The 12,907-nt window shown below is 35.4% G+C and overlaps 2 protein-coding genes across 2 annotated transcripts; both read left to right on the top strand.

The window, feature by feature from the left end:
* The first annotated feature begins 4,511 nt into the window (after nt 1-4,511).
* Nucleotides 4,512-5,921, top strand: LOC106877059 (WD repeat-containing protein 18). The gene has a single exon (XM_014925849.2). It carries the CDS (start codon nt 4,552-4,554, stop codon nt 5,893-5,895), a length of 1,344 nt encoding a protein of 447 aa, XP_014781335.1. The 5' UTR covers nt 4,512-4,551; the 3' UTR covers nt 5,896-5,921.
* A 5,554-nt stretch (nt 5,922-11,475) lies between these two features.
* On the top strand, nt 11,476-12,684 carry LOC106877046 (ADP-ribosylation factor-like protein 6). Its single transcript, XM_014925830.2, has one exon. The coding sequence runs from the start codon at nt 11,711-11,713 to the stop codon at nt 12,281-12,283; it is 573 nt and encodes a 190-aa protein (XP_014781316.1). The 5' UTR covers nt 11,476-11,710; the 3' UTR covers nt 12,284-12,684.
* The last annotated feature ends 223 nt before the right edge of the window (nt 12,685-12,907 follow it).

The raw sequence follows: 12,907 nt of genomic DNA, 5'->3' as shown, positions 1-12,907 counted from the left end.
AAACCAGACAATGTTTTGAAAAAACACCCACACAGATTGCACCTCTGATTTGTACTACCAATACCTGCAGGTAAGTTCTGCTCATTGTGGATCCTAACATGTCTTTTAAGACCCCCATTGGATTTGCAAACCCTCTGGCACACACCACATTCAAACGTGTGCACAGACATATAATCAGAATATTTATACACACAAACACACACATGCTAACTTTGTTCACGGAGGGGTACTCTCTTGTTTTGCTTTGTTTTTAAATCAAAGTGAGGCATAGGACAAAAGAGGTTGGAAAACACCATAAAAATTACTTAAGGACCAGTAATGTTAAACTGGATGATGGATTAAAATATTGATTTATGTTGACAGTCTTTAATAGTTTCTCATCAATTCATAGATTAAGATTACTGAGATAATTGTTGCATCTGATTGAGGGTTAAGTGAAAATGTAGAGGCAGAAATATAAAGAAATTCAAGTTCACAAATGAATGTTTGTACATATTACAGAACCTAGGAAGATAGATAAATAATTGTTCTATTTAGCCCTATATCAGTCCTGACTGAGGTGGCCTACAGTCAAAGACATTCCAGTACTGACCATCTTGTCTTTTTTTCCCATAAACAATACATTTGGGACTAAATTATCAAATGTTACCTTCTTTTCTAAAATGAGTATAATTTGAGGGAGATTTGGTTCAATGGTCAAAGTGTATTGGGCCCAGAGGTGAATTAGTGGTATCAAAGTTTATTGGGCCCAGGAGTAGGTGGGTGCATCAAATAGTTCTTAGTGGAATGTCCTAGCCATCAATCATTTCAAATTAATGCAAAAGATGTTGGTATTACATTAAAAGAGGTCTAAATTACAACATCAGCCTGATTAGAGAATGATCAGCCCAAAAGGGGACATGTGGAACCTGGAGATGAATGACAATACTCAAACAACTTTAACATTCAAGTCGATGGTCCAATCTGAACCTATTTAGTGCCATTTATTTTCAAATAAAAATTTGCAATTATATTTACATTTTTTTTAATTAAATAATGTGGTGTTTATGAGATGAGAATAAATCCTTTAACATCAGGTTATTTTAGCAATAAAATACAGAAATGCTTTAAAATTAAACAGAAGTTTATATTATTAACATGAGTTATAAAGACCACACCTTCAAATCAGATTTCAAACAGCCCAAATTTGAAAAAGAGCCACATTAATTTGTAGAAAGTGTTTTAATATTTGTGATTAACATACAAATATTAATCAATGCCTGTTAGCTTAGAAATTGTCATTCCTCCATACATTTCCACTTGCACAAGACGTTAAATGATGCACATCTCAATTTTACATTGTTGCACTTGCACAATGAACATGTTTGAACAGGAGCATTTTATTTCAAGATTGACATCTTTTGCTAATGGTAGTATCATTCAAACTAGAACTAATTTCTTCTCTTTTCCACCACAATTGCAGAAGCCTTCCACAGGTGTCATTCACTCTCAAATTCTAATACTTGCTTGAATAACAATTCTTTTGAAATGCTCTTCATAGATATCAGTCATTGGGGTATACTCAGCACATTCCTGATTTTGTAACAAAACATTTTCATTCTCAGAAGTTCAACATTGGAATCATCCATGCAAGATTCATTAGAATACAGCTTGCAAACAAAATATACCACAACCTCTTTCAGTTGTAATATGTGTGGAGTGCTAGTGGCAGTTCAAATTCTTTGATAAGGTTTGGAATTTTGTCTTTTGTCTTAGAACTTTTCATCAAAATAATCTACCTGAACAGTTATTGTGAGGATGTGAATCAGCATGTTTCAACCAATGATAAACAACTTAAATATCCAGTTAGATCATTAGTGGTACTGGTTTCCATAATGTGTGCCAATAATATAAATTGTTGCAAGAGTGGAGAGTCCCCTTTAGAGAGTGTTGGTGAATATGAAGAAGATTTTTGAATTCTCCCAGATTTTCAGGTGAATTTTTAGTTAAACGCAAGCCACTATACTGAGCATTTATCCACATGATGAAGGCCTTTGATAGGGCCACTGCACTCTGTACTCTTGTAATCACTAAGAAAACCAGATGTAGACAACTGGTTTCTATGAGCCATGCAAGTTATATACAAAGATAATGTCAGCAAAAAGATAAATGGCTATGAGTCCAACAAGGTATATAGTGTGCAGGTGGATGTCCATCGGAACTTAATTTTTAGCTCCCTTTTGATAATTATTGTTCTCCAAACCATAACAGAGGAGTTTAATACAGGCTGTTAGTGGGAACTCTTGTATGCTGATGACCTAGTTCACAAGAATATATGGATGTAGGACTTCACTATTAAGTAACGGTTGAATGCAATTAGTAGAGGTCTCCACTTGTAATGATTATGATGTAACATGTTAGAGGTCACCAATTGTAACCAGTAAATTGTGGCATAGAGAAAAGGTTGCATTTGAAGAAAAGCTGCATGTTGCATAACTGAGAGAAACTGATGCAAAATAATTTATACTCATTATAAATATTATTCAACAATTATAAAGTTGATCAGAACTGCTACGATTTAGAAGTAAATACAAATATTAGTTAATGGAGAACCTCTGGTAGGGATTTACTACTGTGTGAAAGGAGAAAGGTAATGGTATAAGGCTACAATGAGGTTTGCCATTGCAACATGTTAGTTGTCTGCTAGTGGCAGAGAGAAAGAGAAAGATGTTATCTCTAAAAGTTGCAGATGGAGAGAGAATAACTATTTTAACTGTCTGGAATCTCAGAATGGAAAATGCTGAGCCGGTCAATGAAGACATGTTGGCTGCTTAAATAATAACTGAAACAAACTCATGAACATTTAGCTGTAATATTTATTGCTGGACATAAAAACATTTCACGTTGGCAAATTACAATGAACAATATCAATAATTACCAAATAAAAGGAGAGAAAAACTGTTCTAAAAATATAGAAAGCAGTCAGTCCAAAAATACAGCCATCTGCACAAACCTCTGAGGCCACTTGTGGTGTCAGTGGTCATTGGTCATCTGCATGGCAAGAGTGGATGGAGGCATGAGTCAATCAGCTGCCTTCAACACTGATTGAGAGCCAAATACAATTTTTATTGGGGACAAGAAGTCGAATTTTAGAACATTTGAGAAAACCTTACACTGATTGGTCAACTTACAGACTGATCACATGAAATCGTGGTGGTTCACTCATGATCTAGCAGTTAGGTTTCAAATCCCTACTGCAACTATACACCATGGGTTCTGTCATTTGCATGTTTACTTTCGTTATTTTAATCTAATAATCGATTTCCCCATAAATTTTGGCAAACACACACATACCATAGAAAAGACATCCTAATTTAAGGAAAATAGATTTAATTTAATGACGAAGACCATGTTAACTTATTTGAATGCATAAATGCTTAGGTTCCATGTCTCCAACTTCGGGTTTAGTAGATACTAAATACCAAATAGGTGTTTCAGGGCTTGTGGGGAAGTACGACTCCTCTATTCTCTATTTAACGAAACAAACTATAGCAGTCTTTTCTGCTGTTCTCACTCCCGTTTTCTACGTCCAACAACACATCACATGAATTCATTGCTGTAATTATAGCCAGGATTTCGTAATGTGTGTGTGCGCATAAATTTTTTTTTTAAATGCTGTTCTTGAAACGTTTAAATTTTTTTGTTTTGGCATTACCACAAGCATACCCTCAGGTTCATTTCATTTCACTTACCTTCAGATTTTAAAATGTTATTTCATTCTAATCACTGAATAGTTAATAATGAAACTTCCATAAACAGAGAACAACAGCTTGGAATACATTGTCAACCATGGGTTCCAATGTATAGATTTTTATATAGACAAAAAATTATACACTTTGCTAACAGTGACTATTATAACCACAATTAAATATCATCCTCCCACCTAAGTTACTCTATACTTTCATATCACTGAACATTTTAAGTTTTGCTATTAATTAATTATTTTTAAAAATCCATAAATTAGGATGGTTTGGATGAAAGGAGGGTGCTTAATTGCGAAAACTTTAAGGAAAAAGATGCAAAAATGGTCATTCTACGAGATGATAGTGAGCCCATTACCGAATGCTTGCATCATTTAAAGACTAATTGGGACTTTGCCGGTCCTTTATAGATTTCTAATAATTAGTGTTAAAGATATATGTAAACACTGTTAAATTTGTTAAAATTTATAATTTCTGTATAATTACACAAAAATAAAAAATAAAAGTTGTATATCACTGAGGAATAAAATACTTATTGTTGTTTACTACCACCCTGCGCCAGTCATCCCTTACTCTCAAGTGTTCCAGCAGTAACTCTTACATCTTTTATTCAGAACATATTGCCCAATGTGTCGTTCCTTTTTTAAGAAAGTAAAGTGTGGTTTGACTGTTATTTCTGCTGAGTCGAACGACCTTGTATAGGTTCCGTCTGCAATACTCTTTATTGGATTAAAAAGCCGAGTTAACTTCGGTATTTTCCGTAAAGTAGCTAAGGGAGATAACTAATGTAACATTGCATTATAATTTGAAAATGGCGACGACAAAGAAAAGTAATGAGGTTCTGTTTACAACAGACACTTCAGGAGAACATTGGAATGTTTGTATGTGGGATTTCCATTCAGGAACCAGTTTGTCTTACTACAAGGGAGGTAGCACAACCTCTAGAGGCTTGGCTTTGATTGCTGGCGAATATCTTTTAGCTGCTAATAATGCCCGGTCTGTGTTACACGTGTGGACATTACAAAGGCGGGAACAGATGCAGAGCAAAGTTGTATTTCCGAAAAAAATATCTTCCCTTGCTGTTTCACCGGATGGTTGCTTCTGCGTGGCTGGAATCGAAGAAAAGATCTATGTTTGGCAGGTCAGTTCTGGTGATCTATTAGCCATTGTTCAAAAACACTATCAAAATATTACATGTGTCAAGTTTGTTGATAATATCACATTTGTTAGTGGAGGCGAAGATAATTTAGTAGTGGTATGGTCATTAACTGATGTCGTACGCATTTGGAAAGATGCCTGCTTGAAACCTGAGCCTCTGTTTACATGGAAAGATCATTCATTGGCAATTACTGACATACACGTTGGTGCCGGAGGACTTCGATCGCGAATCGTAACAGCTTCCCTTGACCAAACATGTAAAATGTGGGATTTATGTTCGGGTCAGTTGTTATGTGACTTCGTCTTCCCAGTGGGGATATCGTCGGTTGTAATGGATGCTGCAGATAGTTGTTTATTCGCAGGAGCTAAAAATGGACATATCTATACGGTGGATCTCTTTGAAAACACAAATAGCCGACAGAGACATGTGGCGAGTGATACAGCTATGATAAAACGAGTTACTGCTTTTAATGGACACGATCAGCAAGTTACATGTTTGGCAATGTCAAAAGAGGGCGACAAATTAATTTCTGGTTCCGATGACTGCAACGTTAAAATTTGGGACATCAGTAGTGGCCAGTGTATACGAACCTTACCTCACAAAGGTGCTGTCACCAACGTTTTGATTAGCCCTGTCACACCAGCTATGTTGAACCCTAACTACAAACCGACGCGGCTACTTGGCCAGCTGAAACGAAACCTTCAGTCTGTCGACGAAGAAGGTGAAACTGTTGGAACTGTCCTCTTGAAAAATCAACCACAATCTTGCATATTTGAACCTTACACCGAAGAAAACGGTGATGTAATTGTTGCATACAATAGAGCCGTAAAGAATACCGGAACAAGTTTGGATATTCCTTATGAAGAAGGACACAGTGATATGAACGAATATGAGAAAACGGAACTGATTAAGAAACTGAAAGATGAATTGAAACAAGTTAAGAAAGTCAACAACAAACTCTTTGAATTCTCTATATTAAAGCTATCTGAAACCTGATGAAATAAATAAGAATGCTTACAATATTGTCCTTTTTATGTTCCTTTAGTTAACTCTTCCTATAAAACAGTCTGTGTGTTTCATTTAATTTTGGGTATCCTTTCAGTACCGAAAATTCTATCAATGCACTTTTAGTAACATTGTTTGTTTACATCGTGTTGTCTTTTTTTTTTTTTTTTAAATCCATCTTGTTCATTTGTTCAGTATTCATGATCCAACAGAAGTTGTATCGTTCCTACTTTTGCCTAGGACTGATCAGGCTACTGGTCTCATTCTATGGCAATACAAGCGCAAATAATTCAGTTGATATAGGAAGGAAATTATGATTGATATGTTTTAACAAAAGAAAAGATACACATTTAAATATTTAATTGTTATATCTTTATTTTGAACATTTTTACATTTAATGCTTTGACATTTTTCCTCCCCTTCCTTGCACTAAAGTTAAACTATTGAATTGTGTCAAAATTTTAGTAAGTAGGCTAACATCTAATTGGACATAGATGTGATTAACGAGGCTAAAATAGGTAACAGATTAACATGAACATATTGAATTAAGGAATTTTATGATGTTGGTCCTGTTGTAATTACATTGCAATTAGATGGGCTAAGAAGAGTTTGAAACCTTACCATTAAAAAAACTAATTATTTATGCTTCCTTTTTGTGGCTAATGGAAGAAGGACAGTGCTTATGATCTTTTACAAAGGCCTCCAATATAGTGAATCCTGGTAACTTGCAACAGTGAATTCTACTAAAGACACCCATGGACCAGAAAATGGATTCTATCACTTGAGTAATCCTCTTCTGAGAAATATATTTCAAAAGTTAATATTGCGTTCATGGATTTGAATAGTCATAATGTCTTTTAAATTACAGTTTATCTAGTTGAAAATTAAAGTCTGCTGATGTAAAGAAATCCAGTACAGTTGCTGTGTTGAGGAAGTTTTTGTGTGGTTGCCCAATCTACCAAAAAAAATAGATTCCCAATGGATAAAAGAGTCCCCTGGGTGCTTTTGATTGTAGATTTATTCAATCAGTTTAAACAGCTCTGAAAAAGCAGTCCCTAAACAATCCTATCAATTCATGATTTATAATTAAAAGTTGAAACATTTTCTCTTCAAGCTAATGTTATTACTGACTTTGCTAGAAATAGCCAAATCTCTCGAATCACACTGTCTTTAAAAAGGAAAAACACTTGGTAATGTTTTCCAAGATAAACTGTCTGGACAAACTTGATGGTCATGGCTTGAAGGCCTTTAATCACAAGTCTGCTTCATCTAGAACTAAGCATTTTCTTTTAAAACAATATGACTCCTTGCTGGTTTGTAAAGTTGTCCAAACATAATATATAGAACAATCTAGTACAGACAGGACACGTCCTGTCCATGTACTATATTTACTTAATAAACTAATAATTTAACTCCCTATACTCTTTTACTTGTTTCAGTCATTTGACTGCGGCCATGCTGGAGCATCGCCTTTAGTCGAGCAAATCGACCTGCGGACTTATTCTTTGTAAGCCTAGTACTTGTTCTATTGGTCTCTTTTGCCAAACTGCTAAGTTACAGGGACGTAAACACACCAACATTGGTTGTCAAGCGATGTTGGGGGAGACAAACACAGACACACATACATATATATGATGGGCTTCTTTCAGTTTCCGTCTACCAAATCCACTCACACGGCTTTGGTCGGCCCGAGGCTATAGTAGAAGACACTTGCCCAAGGTGCACGCAGTGGGACGGAACCATGTGGTTGGTAAGCAAGCTACTTACCACACAGCCACTCCTGCACCCTATATGCAATAATCTTAAAAAAATTTTTAACTATTACAAGAACAGAACAGTCATCATTTTAATGCTTAGGGTTTCATTGCTTTTCTGTCGTGAATATGTTCATCACAGCAATTTAATGAATCTACATTTAGATTTTTTTCTCTGTACACAATTTGTTGTGAGTATATGGGAAAGAAGAGATTTCTATGGTGGGTGTAGTAAATTATAAAAGTATTTTTGTAATTTTAAATTTATTTTTAGTTTTATATATATGGAATTAATGTGAAAAGGATAAATTTTTAAACATTTACTCTTGTTTGTTAATTCCTCCCCAGTCTTCACATGTCCCCTGCATTCAGGGCCCAAGTCTCACTACCATGGAGCATAGCCATTTCTTACACGAGCATCATACAATCTCCCTTTCACACTAAAAGGCCTTTTATTGACAACAAAAGTACTTGCTCTCTGAACTTTCTCCATCCTATTCTTATTCTAGCAAACTATTCTTTCAGAACATCCTCCTCAACTGCTAACTAGGTCACCTAGGTAACAAAAACTATCTACAACCACTAGAGAGTCTTCTGGGTATTTGAAAAAATCTAATTGCCATGCATCCTTATATTTTTGTTGTACTTGCGCATCTACCACATACAAAGACTACTTTCTGTTAAACTTCCACTGATTCTACTGCACCTTTTATGTGTCCATAGCTTGCACCATGTAATCAAATAGAATTCCTTCCAACACCTTTCGTACATATTGAGCCAAACCATTTACCATATGGAAAGATACTCTTATCTACTTTCTTGCTAATTACAACTTTGGTCTTCTCTAAGTTAATTTTAAGGCCCTCTCATTCCAGATTTTGCTTCTGTACCTGGAATTTCTTTTCCATTTCTGTTACATATTCCACTATAAGTGAGGTCATCAGCAAATAGTAGTTCCCACAGGCCAGTCTTAAATTCATCTGTTATGGCCTGGAGAAGTAAGAGGGGACTGAGAACCAAGCCCTAATGAACTCCTAAAGTCATCGCTGTACTTATAGCTGACTCTCACCTTACTGACAGCACCTTTATACATGGTTTGTACAGCTCTAACAAGCCATTTATCTACACCTAACTTCTTTGGAAACAACCAGATTACAGAGCAACTCTCTCTGTCAAAGGCTTTCACAAAGTCAATGAATGCTAAGTACAATGGTTTACTTTTGGTTAGATACTTCTGCAGCTGTCACACTAGGAAGATGGCAAGCCATATTACTTTTCTCTGGCACAAACCCAAACTGCATCTCATTTAATCTAATTCTGGTCCTAATTGAGCTATGATCCTATTCATAAAATTAATTAGTTGAATGATTATGTCTAATCAACAGATCCAATGCTTCAGAAATACTATGTCTCTGAGAGAGGACCATATTGCACACACTGACATAGTGATTTATTTGAATGTAGGGCAGTGTGTTAATATGGACACACTTTCTTCTCCATTGTCCAGTCTGTCTGAAGATTCTGATAATTGTCACAGTGGAAATGGGCTTGTTCAGAGTACAACAGTTGTTATTCTGAAATTTTCACTGAAGTGTGCATACCAGCACAACATGGAGCTAATGAAGTTGTTGGTGCTGCTATCTTTGTGGTTTTCTGGACTAAGTGAGTGGGATCATCATCATCGTTTAACGTCCGCTTTCTATGCTAGCATGGGTTGGACGATTTGACTGAGGACTGGTGAACCAGATGGCTACACCAGGCTCCAATCTGATTTGGCAGTTTCTACAGCTGGATGCCCTTCCTAATGCCAACCACTCCGAGAGTGTAGTGGGTGCTTTTACGTGCCACCGGCATGAAGGCCAGTCAGGCGGTACTGGCAATGGCTATGCTCAAAATGGTGTATTTTACATGCCACCTGCACTGGCAACAATCTCGCTCGAATGTCTTTTCACGTAGTGTTGCAAATTTAAATATATATGTCATGGCAATGGCTGGCTGAAATGCTTGTGATAGCAAACTCTGCCCCTCACATATCCCAGTTGCTGTACATTTCGGTATTGTGAATGTGGTTTGTGCAATATATGATATAAAATTAGCAGTTTTGTGTGTATTGTTCTTGTTGTTTAAACCCAGATTAGCCCTGATTTGACATAATCAAAAGCAATCCATCTGTGATGATCTTATCTTGTGAATCTAATACTTCATTGTTCAATGTGTCCCTTTTTTAAGATGGAAGGGTTTGATCTGAGTAAATTTAGTTACTAGATACTACATGAAAGCTTATTGAAAGGGTCCTACCTGTTCTAAATGGTAGGTCTTATCCATCACCAAATTTAACGCAAGCATCAAGCCTTTAGATGCCTGTAGCAGAGTCCATCCAGTCAGTTGTAAGTATTTCAGCCAAGTTGCTGGTCTGAGGATAACTTCCTCCCTTCTTCCCAGTAGTTTTAGGGGCCTTGAGGAAGGCCATATGTACTACATTGCTTCCAACTAAGCCTTAAGAAAATCAGTTTTTTTTAATGAATGATGAGAAGGCTGATTATGTACATTCAAAAGAAAATTATTATTTAACTTCATTCAAGACTGGAGTTAAACAAGGATCATAGCAGATCCATGATAAAAAGCATTCCAGATAAAATCGTGTATTTTTTTTTTTTTTAGGAGTAAGACTACGTTACTTCATATGTCCTTACTTCTTTTTAAAGGTTGGGTGTTATTTAAGGGAGGCTTTACTGCTATTTCTAAAGGGTCTAGTGACAACGAGGGATGGTATTCTTGATAATGGCGACAGAAGTAAAGAAAGGACTGGATTCTATTCAATACTTGGAAATGAAATTAGCTACCATGGATGAAAATTAGACTCGAAAGTTCGTATTGCATAGTGGACAATATCTTCACATTCCCATTCTCTGTTTATTCTTTGGCGAGATAGCCGATATGAAACGAGTCAACAGTAACGCAGAATGTACTAGAAATTGATGCGTAATTTAATGAAATAAAGAACTTTCAACGAATAAATGTAAGACTCAGTGATGAGGAGGGTCTGTATACACTGGACACTGGATGCTAATGATAACCAAAGGATTAGATAATAAGAGACAGGTAAAAAAAAAACCGTTACCGCTTGGTTTTCGTTTTCTTTCTCGAACTAAAACAAGCAAATTTTAATTTATCGAGTATTTTTTTTTACGTATGGCATGCAGTATATCCCCACTTAACATATTCATGCCATTGGTCCACTTGATTTCCCTTACCTCATATTTTTAATAAAGAAAAAAAAACATTGGTTTCATATTGGAAAAAAAAATCAAAATATAATTCAAAGACACCTCGAAAAGTATTGTTAAAAAATATTTAATATAATAATTAACTTTTTACATAAACCTCAGGTTTACAGACAAGGATATAGATTGTTTGTTGTCCTTATACTACTCATAGATATTTATGACGTAAATGGAATAAAATAATTATAACCAAGAATCGAAACCAGATTGCGATCTCGCTTCATAGGTGTAGGAGAGATCTTACCTCTACATTACATAGAACATAAGAATTTGTTTTACGCACCTAGAAGTTCGATTGACATGTGTGCCAGAGGTGACTTAGGACTACAGAACAACAATAACAACTTGACACACAGAGGTCACGACTGAAGAATGTCGGGTAATAATTATAATCTCATGTAAAATCAACAAACAATTAAACTCTCTGAAAAGTTTTAAATAAGTTTAGAAAGGGTTTAAATATAACTCTAATATTAATTAAAAATTAAAATAATAATTTTCAAAGGTATTTTAATGGTTTTGATTACAATTTTCCAACTTATTGTTGATATGTTGATCGTCCCGGGACTGTTTATTGGTGCTTAGTAACGAACTTTAAAGTAGCATCATATGGCTACAGGAGTGACTTTGATACTTCCTACTGTGCTACTTACGATTGGTTAATGGAACTGTTGAATTGTGTGTTTAATCGACAGTTTTCTGGAATATCGTCTATAAGAAATTTATAATATATGAAATCTGTTTTATCTCTCCCTTTGAAAGTTAATTATGGGAATATTAGATACACTTGCTCGATGGTTCGGCTTGAAACGGAAAGAGGCTAATATTTTAGTCATCGGTTTGGATAACAGTGGTAAAAGTACAATTTTAAACTATCTTAAACCTTCGGACATAAGATCTCAGGATATTGTCCCGACTGTTGGTTTTAATGTGGAACGATTTCAAACAAAATCTTTGTCGTTTTCGGCCTTTGATATGTCAGGCCAGGGTCGCTATCGTAGTCTATGGGAACATTACTACAAGGATTGCCATGGTATTATCTTCGTCATCGATAGTAGTGACCTCTTAAGAATGGTTGTGGCCAAAGATGAACTGGATCATTTACTCACACACCAACATATCAAGAACCGCCACGTCCCTTTGCTGTTTTATGCTAATAAGATGGATATGAGAGATTCCATTTCCAAGCTGAAATGCGTCGAACTGTTAGGATTAGACCAACTTAAGATCCGAGCGTGGCATATCTGTTCTAGTAACGCACTGACCGGTGATGGTGTTAGTGAAGGGATTAGCTGGCTCACCGAACAAATTATTGCAGTTAACAATAACAACAGAAATTAAACCGAATAAACTTTCAACAAACTTCCCAACTATGTCTCATTGCTTCTCCAGTGAAATAGTTTCTAAGCTGGTATGGTATCTTGAAACCAGCTTCTCTTAGATTTTTACTTGAACCTCAAACAAATATATATTCATTTCTTTTTCACACTTTTCATGCAGCATCTTTATTTTCTGTTTTCTGACGCAGTGTGTGTTGGAGTGTTTCTTTGTGCATGTTGTTTGTTATTTACACGTACACGTGCATGTGCATATTAAAAATTTCAAACTCCACCCACTAAAATATTAACATTTTGTTGATAAAGAAAACACAGATATATATATGGCTCTTTTGTAGAATTAGAGTTTTAGAAATGTGCGTGTATATATATTTGTATATATAATTAAAGTTAACGGCAAATTTTTTTGATGTTTATATTATCTTTTACAGACATACACATATCTATACACACACCACACACTCGTCTGTGTGTGTATATATATATATTATACACACATACATACAGAGAGACAGACATACATACATACACACACGCACACTAAGTCAGTTACGTAGCTATACAGCTAAATAATATACAGGTTTAAATGAACATGTCTAATTGATGAAATATCCATGATATCTGATCG

The sequence above is a fragment of the Octopus bimaculoides genome, chromosome 2 (genome assembly GCF_001194135.2).
Source record: "Octopus bimaculoides isolate UCB-OBI-ISO-001 chromosome 2, ASM119413v2, whole genome shotgun sequence".
NCBI lineage: Eukaryota > Metazoa > Mollusca > Cephalopoda > Octopoda > Octopodidae > Octopus > Octopus bimaculoides.
This window is presented reverse-complemented; position numbering and strand designations above follow the sequence as displayed.